Genomic DNA, 21498 nt, shown 5'->3' with positions numbered 1-21498 from the left:
AATGACTGGTGTACCATGACACCCAGGTCTCGCTGCATCGCCCCCTTTCCCAATCGGCCACCATTTAGATAATAGTCTGCTTTCCCGTTTTTGCCACCAAAATGGATAACCTCACATTTATCCACATTATACTGCATCTGCCAAACATTTGCCCACTCACCCAGCCTATCCAAGTCACCTTGCAGTCTCCTAGCATCCTCCTCACAGCTAACACTGCCCCCCAGCTTAGTGTCATCCGCAAACTTGGAGATATTGCCTTCAATTCCTCATCCAGATCATTAATATATATTGTAAATAGCTGGGGTCCCAGCACTGAGACTTGCGGTACCCCACTAGTCACTGCCTGCCATTGTGAAAAGGACCCGTTTACTCCTACTCTTTGCTTCCTGTTTGCCAGACAGTTCTCTATCCACATCAATACTGAACCCCCAATGCCGTGTGCTTTAAGTTTGTATACTAATCTCTTATGTGGGACATTGTCGAAAGCCTTCTGGAAGTCCAGATACACCACATCCACTGGTTCTCCCCTACCCACGCTACTAGTTACATCCTCGAAAAATTCTATAAGATTCGTCAGGCATGATTTACCTTTCGTAAATCCATGCTGACTTTGTCCAATGATTTCACCACTTTCCAAATGTGCTGCTATCCCATCTTTAATAACTGACTCTAGCAGTTTCCCCACTACCGATGTTAGACTAACTGGTCTGTAATTCCCCATTTTCTCTCTCCCTCCCTTCTTAAAAAGTGGGGTTACGTTTGCTACCCGCCAATCTTCAGGAACTACTCCAGAATCTAAAGAGTTTTGAAAGATTATTACTAATGCATCCACTATTTCTGGAGCTACTTCCTTAAGTACTCTGGGATGCAGCCTATCTGGCCCTGGGGATTTATCGGCCTTTAATCCATTCAATTTACCCAACACCACTTCCCGGCTAACCTGGAATTCACTCAATTCCTCCAACTCCTTTGACCCGCGGTCCCCTGCTATTTCCGGCAAATTATTTATGTCTTCCTTAGTGAAGACGGAACCAAAAGTAGTTATTCAATTGGTCCGCCATATCCCCTGGTTCCCCATGATCAACTCACCTGTTTCTGACTGCAAGGGACCTACATTTGTTTTAACATAATCTCTTTCTTTTCACATATCTATAAAAACTTTTGCAGTCAGTTTTTATGTTCACTGCCAGTTTTCTTTCATAATCTATTTTCCCTTTCCTAATTAAGCCCTTTGTCCTCCTCCGCTGGTCTTTGAATTTCTCCCAGTCCCAGTATGCTGCTTTTTCTGGCTAATTTGTACGCATCATCCTTCGCTTTGATACTATCCCTGATTTCCCTTGTTATCCATGGATGTATTACCTTCCCTGATTTATTCTTTTGCCAAACTGGGATGAACAATTTTTGTAGTTCATCCATGCAGTCTTTAAATGTCTTCCATTGCATATCAACCCTTTTAGAATTAATTGCCAGTCAATCTTGGCCAATTCACGTCTCATACCCTCAAAGTTACCTTTCTTTAGGTTCAGAACCATTGTTTCTGAATTAACAATGTCACTCTCCATCCTAATGAAGAACTCAACCATATTATGGTCACTCTTGCCCAAGGGGGCACGTACAACAAGACTGCTAACTAACCCTTCCTCATTACTCAATACCCAGTCTAAAATAGCCTGCTCTCTCGTTGGTTCCTCTACATGTTGATTTAGATAACTATCCCGCATACATTCCAAGAAATCCTCTTCCTCAGTACCCCTGCCAATTTGATTCACCCAATCTATATGTAGATTGAAGTCACCCATTATAACGGCTTTTCCTTTGTCGCACGCATTTCTAATTTCCTGTTTGATACCATCTCCAACTTCACTACTACTGTTAGGTGGCCCGTACACAACACCCACCAGCGTTTTCTGCCCCTTAGTGTTTCACAGCTCTACCCATACCGATTCCACATCCTCCAAACTTATGTCCTTCCTTTCCATTGCATTAATCCGCTCTCTAACCAGCAACGCTACCCCACCTCCTTTTCCTTTCTCTCTATCCCTCCTGAATATTGAATATCCCTGGATGTTCAGCTCCCAGCCTTGGTCACCCTGGAGCCATGTCTCCGTGATCCCAACTATATCATAGTCATTAATAGCTATCTGCACATTCAACTCATCCACCTTATTACGAATGCTCCTTGCATTGAGACACAAAGCCTTCAGGCTTGTTTTTACAACACTCTTACCCCTTATACAATTATGTTGAAAAGTGGCCCTTTTTGATTTTTGCCCTGGTTTTGTCTGCCTGCCACTTTTACTTTTCACCTTGCTACCTATTTCTTCTACCTTCATTTTACACCCCTCGGTCTCTACGCTCACACATTTAAGAAACCCTTTCCCTTTAAATCCATCCTCCACTATCCCATTCGACACCCCACCTCCCTTATTCAGTTTAAAGCCACCCGTGTAGCAGTGGCAAACCTGCCTGCCAGAATGCTGGTCCCACACCTTTAGGTAAATCTCCCTCCCCCCCCCCCCCCCCCCCCCCCCCCCCCCCCCCCCCCCCCACCCCCCCCCCCCCCCCCCCCCCCCCCCCCCCCCCCCCCACCCCCCCCCCCCCCCCCCCCCCCCCCCCCTTTTTTATAGGTCTGCATTATTTAGCTAGAGTAAAGGGATTCACGGGAGAGAAAACTGTATTCGAGGAAGTAATGGTAAAAATAAATTAAAGCTTTATATTCAATTTAACAAATTGAACAAGGGGACTTCACAAGAAACAATACCACAAAGGAATAAGATCTGGTCTGCAAATATAAGCCATGGAAGAGAGAATAGAGACAAAATGTGTAACAAAATAATTGTTTACTAAATTTATTAAAATCGCCTCATATCACCTCAGAAAGCGCTGTTCAACAAATGTCACAAAGGTAATCTTGCTGCCGACTTTGTGCATGGTATATTCTTTAAAATGTCAATGAGTTCATGGTCAATTTGTGATGAAGGGTTATTGTACTTTGTTGATTGCTGTATCTTGTCCCTTGTTTGTGATTGTTTTAAAAACTTTGACCTTGCTCCTTCTATTCAGAGAGATTTCTGGAAGATCATGAGATTCTGGTGGAAACCTTATCCCACTGGATGCGGGACAGTGAAAACAAACTTATGTTCGTTGAACGACAAGAGAAGTACGCTGTCTTTAAAGATCCGCAGGTAAGCAAAAAAAGTCATAAAAAGAGAGCAAAAAAAAAACCTACAAACCTGCTCACGGTTTAAAATCAATGGAATTCTAGGCCAATAAACATTTCTCCCAAAATGGAGAAACCTGAAATCTACAAGGAGTCAGGAAAAAGATTCAACCTGCTGTTTCAAATCACGGTTGTCAGCATGATGAAATCAAACCAAGATGGAATTCTAGGCCCTTCGAATATTTTGATGAAATCCATTTCTCCAGCTGCATTGTAATGGAGGGCCAAACATTGCCTGAAATCCAACTGGGAGACTTCCAGGCAAGGAAAAAAGTTCTCCTCAGGAAAATTTCCCCCTTATCCTTAAGATCAGAATCCTTGTGTGTCATGTTTCAGAATAAGACAACTCCTAGCCCAAGTTAAGTGTCATAAGCATGACATGAAAGAGTTGGTTGTTGATCCAAGGAAGCAAGGGAACGAACATAACCTTGTCCTCCTCAACAGAGAGGCTGTAGAGATGGATGACGACTTTAGGTTCCCAGGGATAATATCACCAGCAACCTACCTGGGTCCTCTCACACTGACGCAGGGATCAAAAAAGCACAACAACTCATTTACTTTCTTAGGCACATGAAAAGATTTTGCATAACTATGAGATTATCTCGAACTTCTATAGATGAACTATAGAAAGCGTGATGTCAGGATGCATCTTGGACTGGTATGGCAACTGCTCTGCTCTTCACCGCCTGAGCCTGCAGAGAGAGTGGGGGTGAGACCAGTCCATCACTTCCTCATCACTTCCTTCCAACCAGTCCATCTTCACAGTGTGTTGTGTCAGGAAGGCTGGAGAAGAATTGCTGCGACCCAGGCCACTCACTTTAACTCTCTTTTACGTTCTCGGAGAAGACACGGAAGCCAAGATGTTCAGCCTTACAAACCATTTCTTTCCCCTGAACTAGTCTCTTTATACCACCTCCACTCCCCGACATGCTGCATCATAGCCTTACTCTTAACTCTATCCCATTCGATTACTCCACTATTGTACTCACGTTTTTTAGTTTGCTTCATGTAAACAAGGAATTTAATTTCAACCTGATGTACATGACAATAAACTAATCTAAGCTGAATCTAAATGAAAATTTAACCTAATTTAACTTAGCAGAAACAAGAAACTGCAGATGCTGCCCTACACAAAATGATACGAAGTATTGTAGTAACTCAGCATGCCATGCAGCATCTCTGGGGAACAAAGTTAGGTGACGTCTCGGGTTGAAGTGGATCACAACTTGAAACGTCACCGATCAATGTTCTCCAGTAATGCTGTCTGACTAACTGAGTTACTTCAGCACTTGCCCTGCACTTAAATGTGCCTATCTAAAAGCCTCTAAAACACCACTATTGTATCTGCCTCTACCACCAACCCAGGCAATGCATTCCTGGCTCCCTCAACTCTGTAAAAATCCTGCCAAACATCTCCATTAAACTTTTCACCTCTCAATTAATTGAGTCTCAATCTCTGGCGTTGCAGCAAAAACAATCCAAGTCTATCCAATCTCTCCCTGTTGCTGAAACCTGCTGTAGTAGGGGATTTTGTACTATACCCATGCCCTATATCTGACTTTACTCAGATAGGCACAGACACAAAATAAAACCGCTCATAGATCTGTGGTGAGTCTATTGAACAAGTCGAATTATTAAAGGCCTTGTCGATGTACATAGGGAAACCCAACCTATCCAAGTTACCCTGCAGCCTCATAGCATCCTCATCGCAGCTCACACTGCTACCCAGCTTTGTGTCATCCGCAAACTTGCAGATGTCACATTTAATTCCCTCATCAAATCATTAATATATATTGTAAATAACTGGGGTCCCAGCACCGAGCCTTGCGGCACCCCACTGGTGTTGTTCGATAGACTCACCACTGATATATGAACTGCCATTCTGAAAAGGACCCGTTAATTCCAACTGTTTGCTTCCTGTCTGCCAACCAGTTCTCCATCCATGTCAATACCCTACCCCCGATACCATGCGCTATAATTTTGCACACTAATCTCTTGTGTGGGACCTTGTCAAAGGCTTTTTGAAAGTCCAGATATTCCACATCTACTGGCTCTCCCTAACCCATTCTACAAATAGATACCATAAAAGTCAATGTCCATGTAAGGAGAATTAATTGTACTCATTAAATGGGGTCCCCTCGTTAATGAGGTCGATCGTTAACCTTTGGAAGAATTGCCTGCTAAACACAGTGGCAAAAAGCAACTGTAATCACAAGATTGTAAGAGATAAGAATGTAGATAAAACAATGAAGGAATATTCTCCTCCCAATAGATAAGAAAGCCTGCTTTTCAGCAGAATGTTTCAGCTTTAGCTATTTTAACTTCATTCTATGTTGGCCATTTTCCCATCATGCTCCCCAGTAAGCGAGCACCACGGTTATCTTCCTTATAACTTTCAAAATTCTAACCCCCTCTAATCCAGGCAGCTTCCCGGTAAACCTCCTCTCCAAAGCCTCCACATCTTTCCTGAAATCGGGCAACCAGAATGGCATGCAATACTCCAAATAGAGCTATATTATGACTTCCTGACACTTATACTCAATGACCCTAGTAATAAAGGCATATCATACACCTTCTTTACAACTCTGTCTACGCGAGCTGCCACCTTCAATGAGCTATAAGTGTGGACTCTAAGATCCTCCTGTACATCAATGCTTTTAAAGATCGTGCCATTAACTGTATACTTTCCCATTACATGCCACCTCCCAGTTTGCTTGGGTTAAACTGCAGCTGCTCACAATTTAACTCAGTTTATTTAATGAAACATGAAATGTGCAAAATGGGTTGACAGTGTTGGAAATCCCCACCCCAAAAAAAAATTGCAAGAAACACAAAAAGGATTTCAAGGATTTTCGGAAAAGACAGAGCATTTGATGGATATTTCTACATTTTAAGAATCCATGTTCGGATGGTGACTGCTATATTGCTTCCTTGCATTTACATGCTTCAGCTAGGTAGGTCAGCTCTGAAATTGGAAACTCATTTATCATATGAGCTCAAACACACTGAAGCATTTAGAGAACACATGCTTTGATGTTGTGCTGATTTTAATATGTCATCTCAATATAATTGTGAATAAGCAAAGTCAAATCTTGATCACCCATCCAGATGGTTGCAATTGCTGGGAAGGTGTCATGGGAATGGGAGTGGGTGTTGATGGACATGTTACTAGATTTGGGAAATATGACTTTGTAGTGGCCTGGGCGCGGTCAGAAAAAGGTTAGACGCCAGGCAGGTTCAAAGGTTCTTTAATGATGGTTGTGAGCATCCACTCACAACGAGTTCCACAGAAGGGAGAAAACAAACTCCCAGAAAACCCCTGAGCAGAAACCGGAGGCCTGTGGGCAGTCCCTCGTCCCTGTCCCTCAAGTGCCAAGGGGGCTGCCCAAGGAGTGGCCTAATATCCAGGGACTGCCACAACTTAATCATTTAATTATTAATTTAATTCCATGTTGACAATTACAGCTATCTTCCCGTTTTCTCTCTTAGACCTTTGATAAATAAGGTCATGTCATAAGTGATAGGAGCAGAATTAGGCCATTCAGCCCATCAAGTCTACTCCACTATTCAATCATGGCTAATCTAGAAACATAGAAACATAGAAATTAGGTGCAGGAGTAGGCCATTCGGCCCTTCGAGCCTGCACCGCCATTTAATATGATCATGGCTGATCATCCAACTCAGTATCCCGTACCTGCCTTCTCTCCATACCCTCTGATCCCCTGGGCCACAAGGGCCACATCTAACTCCCTCTTAAATATAGCCAATGAACTGGCCTCAACTACCCTCTGTGGCAGAGAGTTCCAGAGATTCACCACTCTCTGTGTGAAAAAAGTTCTCCTCATCTCGGTTTTAAAGGATTTCCCCCTTATCCTTAAGCTGTGACCCCTTGTCCTGGACTTCCCCAACATCGGGAACAGTCTTCCTGCATCTAGCCTGTCCAACCCCTTAAGAATTTTGTAAGTTTCTATAAGATCCCCTCTCAATCTCCTAAATTCTAGAGAGTATAAACCAAGTCTATCCAGTCTTTCTTCATAAGACAGTCCTGACATCCCAGGAATCAGTCTGGTGAACGTTCTCTGCACTCCCTCTATGGCAATAATGTCCTTCCTCAGATTTGGAGACCAAAACCGCACGCAATACTCTAGGTGTGGTCTCACCAAGACCCTATACAACTGCAGTAGAACCTCCCTGCTCCTATACTCAAATCCTCTTGCTATGAAAGCCAACATGCCATTCACTTTCTTTACTGCCTGCTGCACCTGCATGCCTACCTTCAATGACTGGTGTACCATGACACCCAGGTCTCGCTGCATCTCCCCCTTTCCCAATCGGCCACCATTTAGGTAATAGTCTGCTTTCCCGTTTTTGCCACCAAAATGGATAACCTCACATTTATCCACATTATACTGCATCTGCCAAACATTTGCCCACTCACCCAGCCTATCCAAGTCACCTTGCAGTCTCCTAGCATCCTCCTCACAACTAACACTGCCCCCAGCTTAGTGTCATCCGCAAACTTGGAGATATTGCCTTCAATTCCCTCATCATCACCCCCCCTCCTAACCCCATTCTCCTGCCTTCTCCCCATAACCCCTGACACCGTATATTAATCAAGAATCTATCTCTCTGCCTTAAAAATATCCATTGATGGCCACCACAGCCTCCACAGAATTCCACAAATTCCACAGATAGCAGGATTATATTTGCTACATTGTAAGAATATGTCTTGGAATCTTTGGAATTTTAGAAAATAACACCTAGGGCATGTACTATCTCAGTTGCCATCTCTTTCCAAACTGTAGGATATAGTCAAATCTTACAGTCAAGAGTATTGTTGGCTGTCAGTCTCATTGATTTCTCCAAAGCTTTTGGAGAAAGGCTACTTTCAGCTCCTCTTTCACTCCTGCCCTATTGTTCGCCACTATTTCGAGGGGGTTATGTGAGTCTTCCCCCATGAAATTAAACTTGAATTGTTCTATCTGGAGTGCGGTGCCTGAAGGCGTTCTTGATGGGGAAAGTATATCAAATCATGAGAAGCAATAGATAGGGGAGACAGTCAGAACCTTTTCTCCTGTGTGGAAATGTCAAATACCGGAGGGCATGGCTTGAAGGTGAGAGGAGGAATGTTTAATGGATGTTTAATGTGCATCGTGAGTTTTGTCACACAGAGAATGGAGGGTCCCTGGAATGCGTTCCTAAAGGTGGTGGTGGGGCAAACATAATAGTTTTCATAATAGTTAAACATAATCAAACAAGAGGACATGACTTCAGAATGAAGGGACAGAAGTTTAGGGGTAACATGAGGGGGAACTTCTTTACTCAGAGAGTGGTAGCGGTGTGGAATGAGCTTCCAGTGGAAGTGGTGTCGGCAGGTTCATTGGTATCATTTAAAATAAATTGGATAGGCATATGGATGAGAAGGGAATGGAGGGTTATGGTATGAGTGCAGGCAGGTGGGACTAAGGGAAAAAAGTTGTTCGGCACGGACTTGTAGGGCCGAGATGGCCTGTTTCCGTGCTGTAATTGTTATATGGTTATATGGATTAATAGTGACATTTAAAAGAAATTTACCTAGGCATGTAGAAATGCAGGGAATGGAGTGAGATGGATAGAGTGCAGACAGATATCTTTATTTAATTTGGCACCATGTTCAGCATAGACATCATGGCCTGAGGGGCTTGATCATTTGTTGTATTATTCTATGTAGATCACATTCATAACTTCTAGGAGCAGAATAAGGGCATTTGGCCCATCAAGTCTATTCTGCCATTCAATCATAGTTGATCTATCTTTCCCTCTCAACCCCATTCTCATACCTTCGTCCCATAACCCGTGACATCCTTATTAATCAGGAATGTACAGTGTATGTTCTAACAGAACTGCTGTAGATTTGGGAGCAACAGCAGGAGGAGATTAGCAAGAGATCAGACTGATTGGCTCTAGCCCGAGTGGGAGGAGAGAAGTGAGTCTGTGCTGGGAAAACAGTTGAAAACTGAGGAATTTGCTTTGTAAATTGGTAAATCAGGCAATTTATCAGTCAATTTAAGCAAGACGGCTCTTAGGGAGTGGCCTTGTGAGGGAAGTGCCCTGTGAGTAAAGTGTGAGTCTTTGGCTCGAGACTCTTCGGCGAGGAGGCTGAGGAGAGGAGACCACGCAAAACACTGTAGAGGGAGAAACGAAAGAAGGAGATGTCACGCAAGCTGATTCAGTGCGATGCTTGCAGTATGTGGGAGGTCAAGGACACCGCTGGTGCCTCTGGCTGCTACAAATGCGAAAAGTGCATCCAGGTAGAGCTCCTGAAGGGCCGTGTTGGGGAACTGGAGAAGCAAGTGGATGACCTCTGGTTCGTACGAGAAACAGAGTCGTTCCACGACAAGTCCTACAGTAAGATTGTTACACCTAAGGTACTGGAAGAGAGAAGGTGGGAGGCAGTGAGAAAGGGAGGGAAGCATGGAACGCCAACGTCCCCGGGTGTTGTACCTCTTGTAAACAGGTTCACCCACTTAGAAGCTGTCGGGACAGAAGACGTGTTTACACTGAGCGGCGGACTGGTCTTGCGATGCGAATAGGGCTGTTGAGCCAAAACAAAAAAGGCCTAAAGCAGGCAACGCCATTGTAGTGGGAGACTCCATTGTGAGAGGTACGGACAGGGGTTTCTGCGGCAACAGACGGGATGCGAGGATGGTGTGCTGCCTTCCTGGTGCCAGGATCCAGGACGTCACGGACAGAGTGCAGAAAATCCTCAAGGGAGAAGGTGAACATCCGGAAGTGGTAGTGCATGTCGGCATAAACGATGTCGGAAAGAAGGGGATGAATATTCTGCAGCGTGACTTTAGAAATCTCAGAAAAATGCTGAAAAGCAGGACCTCCAGGTTTGTTATCTCCGGTTTGCTTCCAGTTCCTCGTGCTGGCGAGAGCAGGAACAGGGAGATACGGGACCTGAACGTGTGGCTGAGGAACTGGTGCACGGGGGAGGGATTTAGATTCTTAGATCACTGGGATCTGTTTTGGGGTAAGGGGGAACTGTACAAAAGGGACGGATTGCATCTTAACAGGTGTGGGACCAGCATTCTGGCAGGCAGGTTTGCCACTGCTACACGGGTGGTTTTAAACGGAATAAGGAGGGTGGGGTGGCGAATGGGATAGTGGAGGATGGAGTTAAAGGGAAAGGGTTTCTTAAATGTGTGAGCGTAGAGACAGATGGGTGTAAAATGAGGGTAGAAGCAATAGGTAGCAAGGTGAAAAGTAAAAGTGGCAGGCTGGCAAATCCAGGGCAAAAATCAAAAAGGGCCACTTTTCAGCATAATAGTATAAGGGGTAAGAGTGTTGTAAAAACAAGCCTGAAGGCTTTGTGTCTCAATGCAAGGAGCATTCGTAATAAGGTGGATGAGTTGAATGTGCAGATAGCTATTAATAACTATGATATAGTTGGGATCACGGAGACAAGGCTCCAGGGTGACCAAGGCTGGGAGCTGAACATCCAGGGATATTCAATATTCAGGAGGGATAGACAGAAAGGGAAAGGAGGTGGGGTAGCGTTTCTGGTTAGAGAGCAGATTAACGCAATAGAAAGGAAGGACATTAGCTTTGAGGATGTGGAATCGATATGGGTAGAGCTGCGAAACACTAAGGGGCAGAAAACGCTAGTGGGAGTTGTGTGCAGGCCACCTAACAGTAGTAGTGGCGTTGGGGATGGCATCAAACAGGAAATTAGAAATGCGTACAACAAAGGTAAAACAGTTATAATGGGTGACTTCAATCTACAAATAGATTGGGTGAATCAAATTGGCAAGGGTGCTGAGGAAGAGGATTTCTTGGAATGTATGCGGGATGGTTTTCTAAACCAACATGTAGAGGAACCAACGAGAGATCAGGCTATTCTAGACTGGGTATTGAGAAATGAGGAACGGTTAGTTGGCAAAGGTACACAAAAAAGCTGGAGAAACTCAGCGGGTGCAGCAGCATCTATGGAGCGAAGGAAATAGGCAACGTTTCGGGCCGAAACCCTTCTTCAGACAGAACGAGGGCGCTGAGTTTCTCCAGCTTTTTTGTGTACCTTTGATTCTCCAGCATCTGCAGTTCCTTCTTAAACATGGTTAGTTGGCAGACTTGTTGTGCGTGGCCCCTTGGGCAAGAGTGACCATAATATGGTTGAGTTGTTCATTAGGATGGAGAGTGACATCGTTAATTCAGAAACAAGGGTCCTGAACTTAAAGAAAGGTAACTTTGAGGGTATGAGACGTGAATTGGCCAAGATAGACTGGCGATTGATTCTTAATGGGTTGACGGTGGATATGCAATGGAAGGCATTTAAAGACTGCTTGGATGAACTACAACAATTGTTCATCCCAGTTTGGCAAAAAAATAAATCAGGGAAGGTAGTGCATCCGTGGATAACAAGGGAAATCAGGGATAGTATCAAAATAAAAGATGAAGCGTACACATTAGTCAGAAAAAGCAGCCTACCAGAGGACTGGGAGAAATTCAGAGACCAGCAGAGGAGGACAAAGGGCTTAATTAGGAAAGGGAAAATAGATTATGAAAGAAAACTGGCAGGGAACATAAAAACTGACTGCAAAAGCTTTTATAGATATGTGAAGAGAAAAAGATTAGTTAAAACAAATGTAGGTCCCTTGCAGTCAGAAACGGATGAATTGATCATGGGGAACAAGGACATGGCAGACCATTTGAATAACTACTTTGGTTCTGTCTTCACTAAGGAAGACATAAATAATCTGCCGGAAATAGCAGGGGACCGGGGGTCAAATGACATGGAGGAACTGAGTGAAATCCAGGTTAGCAGGGAAGTGGTGTTAGGTAAATTGAATGGATTAAAGGCCGATAAATCCCCAGGGCCAGATAGGCTGCATCCCAGAGTACTTAAGGAAGTAGCCCCAGAAATAGTGGATGCATTAGTGATAATTTTTCAAAACTCTTTAGATTCTGGAGTAGTTCCTGAGGAGTGGAGGGTAGCTAATGTAACACCACTTTTTAAAAAGGGAGGGAGAGAGAAAACAGGGAATTACAGACCAGTTAGTCTAACGTCGGTAGTGGGGAAACTGCTAGAATCAGTTATTAAAGATGGGATAGCAGCACATTTGGAAAGTGGTGAAATCATTGGACAAAGTCAGCATGGATTTATGAAGGGTAAATCATGTCTGACGAATCTTATAGAATTTTTTGAGGATGTAACTAGTAGAGTGGATAAGGGAGAACCAGTGGATGTGTTATATCTGGACTTTCAGAAGGCTTTCGACAAGGTCCCACATAAGAGATTAGGATACAAACTTAAAGCACACAGCATTGGGGGTTCAGTATTGATGTGGATAGAGAACTGGCTGGCAAACAGGAAGCAAAGAGTAGGAGTAAACGGGTCCGTTTCACAATGGCAGGCAGTGACTAGTGGGGTACCGCAAGGCTCGGTGCTGGGACCCCAGCTATTTACAATATATATTAATGATTTGGACGAGGGAATTGAATGCAACATCTCCAAGTTTGAGGATGACACGAAGCTGGGGGGCAGTGTTAGCTGTGAGGAGGATGCTAGGAGGCTGCAAGGTGGCTGCAAGGTGGCTTGGATAGGCTGGGTGAGTGGGCAAATGCATAGCCGATGCAGTATAACGTGGATAAATGTGAGGTTATCCATTTTGGTGGCAAAAACAGGAAAGTAGATTATTATCTGAATGGTGGCCGATTAGGAAAGGAGGAGATGCAACGAGACCTGGGTGTCATGGTACACCAGTCATTAAAAGTAGGCATGCAGGTGCAGCAGGCAGTGAAGAAGGTGAATGGTATGTTAGCATTCATAGCAAAAGGATTTGAGTATAGGAGCAGGGAGGTTCTACTGCAGTTGTACAGGGTCTTGGTGAGACCACACCTGGAGGATTCCTGGGATGTCAGAACTATCATATGAAGAAAGACTGGATAGACTCGGTTTGTACTCGCTAGAATTTAGAAGATTGAGGGGGGATCTTATAGAAACTTACAAAATTCTTAAGGGGTTGGACAGGCTAAATGCAGGAAGATTGTTCCCGATGTTGGGGAAGTCCAGAACAAGGGGTCACAGTTTAAGGATAAGGGGGAAATATTTTAGGACTGAGATGAGGAAAACTTTTTTTACACAGAGAGTGGTGAATCTCTGGAATTCTCTCCCGCAGAAGGTAGTTGAGGCCAGTTCATTGGCTATATTTAAGAGGGAGTTAGATGCGGCCCTTGTAGCTAAAGGGATCACGGGGGTATGGAGAGAAGGCAGGTACAGGATACTGAGTTGGATGATCGGCCATGATCATATTGAATGGAAGGGCCGAATGGCCTACTCCTGCACCTATTTTCTATGTTTCTATGTAACAGACTGAAAATATATTTACCATTTTTTTGTTCCACACACATTATCTCTTGTCTCACTGTATCAAAGATCTGCATTAACTTTAACTAATTTGCCCCTTTTTTGTCAGTTCATACATTAGGAGCAGAATTATGCCATTCAGCCCATCAAATCTACTCCGCCATTCAATCATGGCTGATCTATCTCTCCCTTTCAACCCCATTTTCCTGCCTTCTCCCCATAACCCCTGGCACCCGTACTAATCAAGAATCTATTTCTGCCTTGAAAATATCCATTGACGTGGCCTCCGCAGCCTTCTGTGGCAATGAATTCCACAGATTCACCACCCTCTGACTAAAGAAATTCCTCCTCATCTCCTTCCTAAAGTGAAAAATGTCCTTTAATTCTGAGGCTATGTCCTCTGGTTCTAGACTCTCCCACGAGTGGAAATATTCTCTCCACATCCACTCTATCCAAGCCTTTCACTATTCGGTGTGTTTCAATGTGGTCACCACTCATCCTTCTAAACTCCAGCGAGTGGAGGCCCAGCACCATCAAACGTTCATCATATGTTCACCCACTCATTCCAGGGATCATTCTTGTAAACTTCCTCTGGACCCTCTCCAACGCCAGCACATCCTTCTTCAGATATGGGCCCAAATATATGTATAGAAAGTTAGACAGACTTTTCTGTATATTTCGCACTAGATTACGGTGGTACTTTTCTTTCCCTTTCCTTATAAAGATCTTGGTAGTCTTTGCCAAAGTTGTGACATTTCTGCCCAATCATTAGGTTCACTGTTCTTTTTGGCAATTCTATGAACCTTTTTCATTGATCTAAGCAAAACGCAATGTTCTGGAATAACTCAGCAGGTCAGGCAGCATCTATGGATGGAATGGAACAGCGAGGTTTTTGGTCAGAACCCTTCTTCATACTGAGTGTAGTTGGAGGAGAAAGCTAGAAAAGAGGTGGGAGCAGGACAAAGCTTACAACTGACAGATGGATACAGATGAGGGGGCTTTCATTGGCAGATGGGTGGATTATGTGACAGAGGCTAAACATGCAAAGGAGACAAAAATATGCCGGATGAGGAGAAAAGGGGAATGAAATACAGCCAGAGAAAAGGATGTAGGTGGAAGTAAATAGGAGAGGGAGAAAAGAAAAAAGGGGCAATATAGGGGAAGAAATGGGTGCTCACCAGAGTTCAGTTTAGTTTAGTTTATTGTCACATGTACCGAGATACAGTGAAAAGCTTTTGTAGTGTGATAACCAGCAGTGGAGGTTACGCACTAAGTAGACACACAAAGGAGAGAGGGGAAAAGGGGAGGTTACTTGAAATTGAAGAATTCAGTGTTCATATTGTTGCATTGTAAGCTCCCCCTTGATCTAATGCAGTCTTTAACAGCTCTTGTTAATGGTGATCTGGACTACTTCTTCCATTGTGCTCTAGACAAAAGATATCTAGAAAAGGACTGGGTGAGTCACAGATGGATCATGCTATTGGAAATGCAGGTCAAAGGTTTGCAGGAAAGGTGATGAAACTTCGAGTTCAGGAAATACCGTCAACACATATTGCATGGAAACAGGCCCTTCGGCCCAACTTGCCCGCGTCAACCAAGTTGCTCCATCTACACTAGTCCCACCTAGTTGCGTTTGGCACATTTAATTCTAAACCTTACCCATCCAAGTTCAAGTGAGTTTATTGTCATGTGTCCCTGATAGCACAATGAAATTCTTGCTTTGCTTCAGCACACAGAACATAGTAGGCATTTACTACAAAACAGATCAATGTGTCCATACACTATAATATAAATATATACACACATGAATAAATAAAATGATAAAGTGCAAATAACAGATAATTGGTTATTAATGATCAAAGTTTTGTCTGAGCCAGGTTTAATAGCCTGATGGCTGTGGGGAAGTAGCTATTCCTGAACCTGGTTGTTGCAGTCTTCAGGCTCCTGTACCTCCTACCTGAAGGTAGCAGGGAGATGAGTGTGTGGCCGGGATGGTGTGGGTCTTTGATGATACTGCCAACCGTGTACTTGTCCAAATGTTTTTTAGATATATTGGGAAAAGAAATGGTGAAGAGAGGCCTGTTCTTTGTATCCCAGAAACTATTTATATTAAACTATTTCTGTATTATTTTACAATGTATTCAAATAACATTTTTAGATTTAAAATACATGTAGCCTGAATGATCGCAGAATTCACTGCAGAAGGTTTTTTTGTTACTATTAATATATGAAGGTGGGCATTTAACTGATATTGAAACTCAAATCTTAATTGTATACTGAAATAATTATTTTAGGATCTTCCACTATGTCTCTTCTGGATCTTTTCAGCGCTTATATTATCAACATTATTTGATAAGATGGTGATATGGAACACATTGATCCTTAATGTAACTGAATATCTTGCATGAGAGCTGATAACAGGTTATACAATTAAACCTCAGTTACTCTCCAGGAGAATATGGCATTGAAAAGTTTCAATGAAAGTAGTTTTAGTGTTTCAGATTCACTTGGTGAGGTGGAATAAAATTAAATGAGAATGAGTCTCGACAAAAACCTGGACCCACTGCAGTTCGCGTGCCACCACAACAGATCAACGGTGGATGCGATCTCGCTGGCCCTCCACTCCGCACTGGACCACTTGGACAACAAAAACTCATATGTCAGGCTGTTATTCATTGATTACAGCTCGGCATTTAACACAATCATCCCCTCCAAACTGGTTACCAAACTCGCAGAACTGGGTCTCTGCGCATCCCTCTGCAACTGGATCCTCGACTTTCTCGTCCACAGACCACAGTCTGTTCGTATTGGTGGAAATGTGTCAGCCTCGATAACAATCAGCACGGGAGCACCTCAAGGCTGCGTGCTCAGCCCCCTGCTGTACTCACTCTATACCCATGACTGCGTAGCCAACCACAGTGCGAACTCCATCATCAAGTTCGCTGACGACACCACTGTTGTGGGGCGTATCACTGATGGGGATGAGTCGGAATATAGAAGAGAGATCGAGCTACTGTCCATATGGTGCCAGCGCAATAACCTGGCCCTCAACCCCAGCAAAACCAAGGAACTGATTGTGAACTTTGGAAGGAGTAGGAGGGGGACCCACAGCCCCATTTATATCATCGGTTGAAAGGGTCAAGAACTTCAAATTCCTGGGCGTGCACATCTCTGAAGATCTTTCCTGGTCCGAGAACACTAACGCAATTATCAAAAAAGCTCATCAGCGCCTCTACTTCCTGAGAAGATTACGGAGAGTCGGATTGTCAAGGAAGACTCTCTCTAACTTCTACAGGTGCACAGTCGAGAGCATGCTGACCGGTTGCATCGTGGCTTGGTTCGGCAATTTGAGCGCCCTGGAGAGGGAAAGGCTACAAAAAGTAGTAAACTGCCCAGTCCATCATCGTCTCTGACCTTCCTTCCATTGAGAGGATTTATCGCAGTCGCTGCCTCAAAAAGGCTGGCAGTATCATCAAAGACCCACACCATCCTGGCCACACTCATCTCCCTGCTACCTTCAGGTAGAAGGTACAGGAGCCTGAAGGCTGCAACAACCAGGTTCAGGAATAGCTACTTCCCCACAGCCATCAGGCTATTAAACCTGGCTCGGACAAAACTCTGATTATTAATAACCCATTATCTGTTATTTGCACTTTACCAGTTTATTTATTCATGTGTGTATATATCTATATCATGGTATATGGACACATTTATCTGTTTTGTAGTAAATGCCTACTATTTTCTGTGTGCTTAAGCAAAGCAAGAATTTCATTGTCCTATACAGGGACACATGACAATAAACTCACTTGAACTTGAACTTGAGTGATCCTCTAATTTGATGCGTCTAATTGCCATGTCGCTGCAGAAGAACGATGCATCACTGTTGCATTGAGCTAAATTCAATGACATGACAGTAATTGCACTATGATAGAAGTCAACGAATTTAGGCATAGAGGCAGTGTTATGTTGGATGATTTCCTCCAGTGCCTGAAGCACTACCAGATAAAATACTGATATAATTGGCCTAATAATCTTAAAGTTTGCAACTCCTGGAGAAAGGATTCTGTTCTCTGCCAAAATTCAAAAGAGTCTGTTGCAGCCAGTGTAAACTTTGTAGAATTTGAAATCTGCATGTCATCTCAGTCTTGATGTACTGACTTGCATATCTGCTTTATAGGCCAATAATCAGGTTGCAGTCAAGATTCAGAACACAGATAGAGCCATACAGTCATTCAGCTCGGAAAACAGGCGCTTCAACCCAACTTACCCATGCTGACTACAATGCCCCATTTACACTATTCCCACCTGCCTGCATTTGGCACATGACACATACAGCACCCTCTAAACCTTTCCTATCCATGTACCTGTCCAAATGTCTTTTAAATGATGTTGTACTACTATACAAAAGATAATAATGGAAAGAATGGAAGACTATAAATTATGCAGTCTTATCGTTAGAAAATACTAGCTTATTTCTTAGTTAAAGCTTTCCTTGACATTTCAGAACAAAATATTTTCTTTGTGTTTGTGTCCAGAATTTCTATATTGCAAAAAAGAAAACAGAAGGGAAGAATATGAAAGAGAAAAATAAGGAAACTTTACTGGAGGTGAGTAAATCCCTAACTTTTGCAGCAACCACTATTTTGGTTACCCCCGTGAATTGCTACAAAAGATAATCTAGCCAATTATTTGCATCAGTGAGAGCAACAAATATTAATTTGCACTATGATAGAAGTCATCGAATTTAGGCATAGAGGCACCCTAGGCATAGAATAGCTATAGAACCCGTGCATAATTGAAAACACTTCAATCTGCTCAATCTGCAATTCAATGCCTGAAAGGGTTTAGGAAATATATTTAGAAGTAACTTTGAAGAAGGTTATTTGATAGTGAAAAGGAATATTTTATTTAAAAACTACACAGGAACACAAGGGGACACGACGATCAAATGTATTTTTTGCTATGCTGTTTGATTTTTGATATAATTTTTATAACTATCGTTTTTTTTAAACCTATCACAATCTTAACATTTTGGACAGAGATAACTATATGCAGGTAGAATATACTTTAAAGATACGACTGCAATCAGGTAATAATGGCGCAGTGGTACAGCGGTAGAGTTGCTGCCTTGCAGCGTGAAAGACTCGGGTTTGATCCTGACTACGGGTGTTGTCTGTATGGAGTTTATACGATCTCCCTGTGACCACGTGGGTTTTCTCTGGGTGCTGTAATTTCCTCCCACATTCCAAAGAAGCACAGGTTTGTAGGCCTCTGTATATTGTCCCTAGTGCATAGGATAGAACTAGTGTACGGGTGATTGTTGATCAATGCGGACTTAGTGGTCCAAAGGGCCTATTCCATGCTGTACCTCCCAACTAAACTAAAATAAGAAGCCTTCAATAGAGTCCCGAATCCCATAACAATGATAAGCGATGACTGAGCAAAGTGAAATCATTGCTTTCTGTTTGATTTGTATGTTACTGGGTGCATTTCATATCAGACCAGAAGGGGAAAATATTAGTATATCATTATTTTTCCCCTCGCCTTGTTTTGATTTTCTTGTTGAGAAATCAACATGATCATACCAAAATGAAGAAAAGGATCAGTACAAAAGCAGGGAGAACAAACATCAGCAGCCATGAGATGCAGAGCTCGAGCCACCAGTGGAGAGATGTTCAAAATGCCCCACAATGTCCTCACAAGCAGATTGAATGTTAATGGAAGATAGAGGCAAAAAGTTAGAGTAACTCAGCGGGACAGGCAGCATCTCTGGCGAGAAGGAATGGATAACATTTTGGGTTGAGACCCTTCTTCAGTCTGAGTTACTCCAGCTTTTTAGGTCTATCTTTGGTTTAAACCAGCATCCGTAATACCTTTCTACACATTCCTTCCTGAAATTCCTTCCTGCAACTCCATTTGAATGTTAATGGAGCAGACATCGGTTGAGATTCAGATCTAGAGTAATAAAAAGAGCTAAATTTCAGGCATTAAAAAAAACATTAACCTACCTTTCAGCTCTTTAGATGTAAACATACCTAGTTTGTGTTTCTGGCAGTTTTACATTTGGACACCTTTTTTCTTTGGTCTATCTCAACCTTCATAGATCTTAGTAACCGTTTCAAACACCTGTTCAGTCGCTCCTTGCAGCAGTTAAGAAACAGGAAAATGAATAATAGTCAAAAAACAATTTTTAAAAATTAGTCCAACAGAAGCATAGGCTTGTTTAGAAATATTGACATACTGTAGAACCCTGCATAACATACTGCATAATGTGGACTAATAAAACACCAAGTCAGACGAAGGGTCTCGACCCGAAAGGTCACCTATTCCTTCTATCCAGGGATGCTGCCTGTCCCGCTGAGTTACTCCCGCATTTTGTGTCTATCTTTTATTAAAATAGAATGTAGGTTAATAAAACATTGTGAAGTTATTCAGCATAAAGTCATAGTTTGTACTGAAGGCACGCTTTCAATTTTATATTGAAAACTTGTATTCACTTGTATTCTTGTATTCACTGGAGTTTAGAGGGATGAGGATCTTATAGAAACATATAAATTTATAAAAGGACTGGACAAGATAGATGCAGGAAAAATGTTCCCAATGTTGGGCGAGTCCAGAACCAGGGGCCACAGTCTTAGAATAAAGGGGAGGTCATTTAAGACTGAGGTGAGAAAAAACGTTTTCACCCAGAGAGTTGTGAATTTATGGAATTCCCTGCACAGAGGGCAGTGGAGGCTAAGCCACTGGATGGATTTAAGGGAGAGTTAGATAGAGCTCTAGGGGCTAAGGGAGTCGGGGGATATGGGGAGAAGGCAGGCATGGGGCGATCTGTGCTGTCGGGGAGGATTTAAACTAATGTGGCAGGGGGATGGGTACAAGAGCAGAGAGGCAGGGGGGTGTAAAATTAGGGTAGAAGCAATAGGTAGCAAGGTGAAAAGTGAAAGTGGCAGGCAGACAAAACCCGGGCAAAAATCAAAAAGGGCCACTTATTAACATAATTGTATAAGGGGTAAGAGTGTTGTAAAAACAAGCCTGAAGGCTTTGTGTCTCAATGAAAGGAGTATTCGTAATAAGGTGGATGAGTTGAACATGCAGATAGCCATTAATGATTATGATATAGTTGGGATCACGGAGACATGGCTCCAGGGTGACCAAGGCTGGGAGCTGAACATCCAGGGATATTCAATATTCAGGAGGGATAGAGAGAAAGGAAAATGAGGTGGGGTAGCGTTGCTGATTAGAGAGGAGATTAACGCAATGGAAAGGAAGGACATTAGTTTGGAGGATGTGGAATCGGTATGGGTAGAGCTGCGAAACACTAAGGGGCAGAAAACGCTGGTGGGTGTTGTGTACAGGCCACCTAACAGTAGTAGTGAAGTTGGAGATGGTATCAAACAGGAAATTAGAAATGCGTGCAACAAAGGTAAAACCGTTATAATGGGTGACTTCAATCTACATATAGATTGGGTGAATCAAATTGGCAGGGGTGATGAGGAAGAGGATTTCTTGGAATGTATGCGGGATAGTTATCTAAATCAACATGTAGAGGAACCAACGAGAGAGCAGGCTATTTTAGACTGGGTATTGAGTAATGAGGAAGGGTTAGTTAGTAGTCTTGTTGTGCGTGGCCCCTTGGGCAAGAGTGACCATAATATGGTTGAGTTCTTCATTAGGATGGAGAGTGACATTGTTAATTCAGAAACAATGGTTTTGAACTTAAAGAAAGGTAACTTTGAGGGTATGAGACGTGAATTGGCCAAGATTGACTGGCAATTAATTCTAAAAGGGTTGACGGTGGATATGCAATGGAAGACATTTTAAGACTGCATGGATGAACTACAAAAATTGTTCATCCCAGTTTGGCAAAAGAATAAATCAGGGAAGGTAGTGCATCCGTGGATAACAAGGGAAATCAGGGATAGTATCAAAG

The 21498-nt window shown here is 43.0% G+C and overlaps 1 protein-coding gene across 3 annotated transcripts in view; it reads left to right on the top strand.

Moving 5' to 3' along the window:
* The window catches only part of apbb1ip (amyloid beta (A4) precursor protein-binding, family B, member 1 interacting protein), a 168363-nt gene that overhangs the window by 111384 nt on the left and 35481 nt on the right, over nucleotides 1–21498 (top strand). For all 3 annotated transcript variants that reach the window (XR_008725163.1, XM_055652177.1, XM_055652165.1), the window contains exons 7-8: nucleotides 3064–3185; nucleotides 18104–18175. Coding sequence is in view for 2 of the 3 variants with exons in the window: in XM_055652177.1 (XP_055508152.1) it covers nucleotides 3064–3185; nucleotides 18104–18175 (194 nt within the window). In the remaining variant the exon portion in view is untranslated. The remainder of the gene's footprint in view (nucleotides 1–3063; nucleotides 3186–18103; nucleotides 18176–21498) is intronic.

This window comes from Leucoraja erinacea, chromosome 2 (genome assembly GCF_028641065.1).
Source record: "Leucoraja erinacea ecotype New England chromosome 2, Leri_hhj_1, whole genome shotgun sequence".
Classification (NCBI taxonomy): Eukaryota; Metazoa; Chordata; class Chondrichthyes; order Rajiformes; family Rajidae; genus Leucoraja; species Leucoraja erinaceus.
The sequence above is the reverse complement of the archived record's forward strand: the minus strand, read 5'-3'. Positions and strand labels throughout refer to the sequence as shown.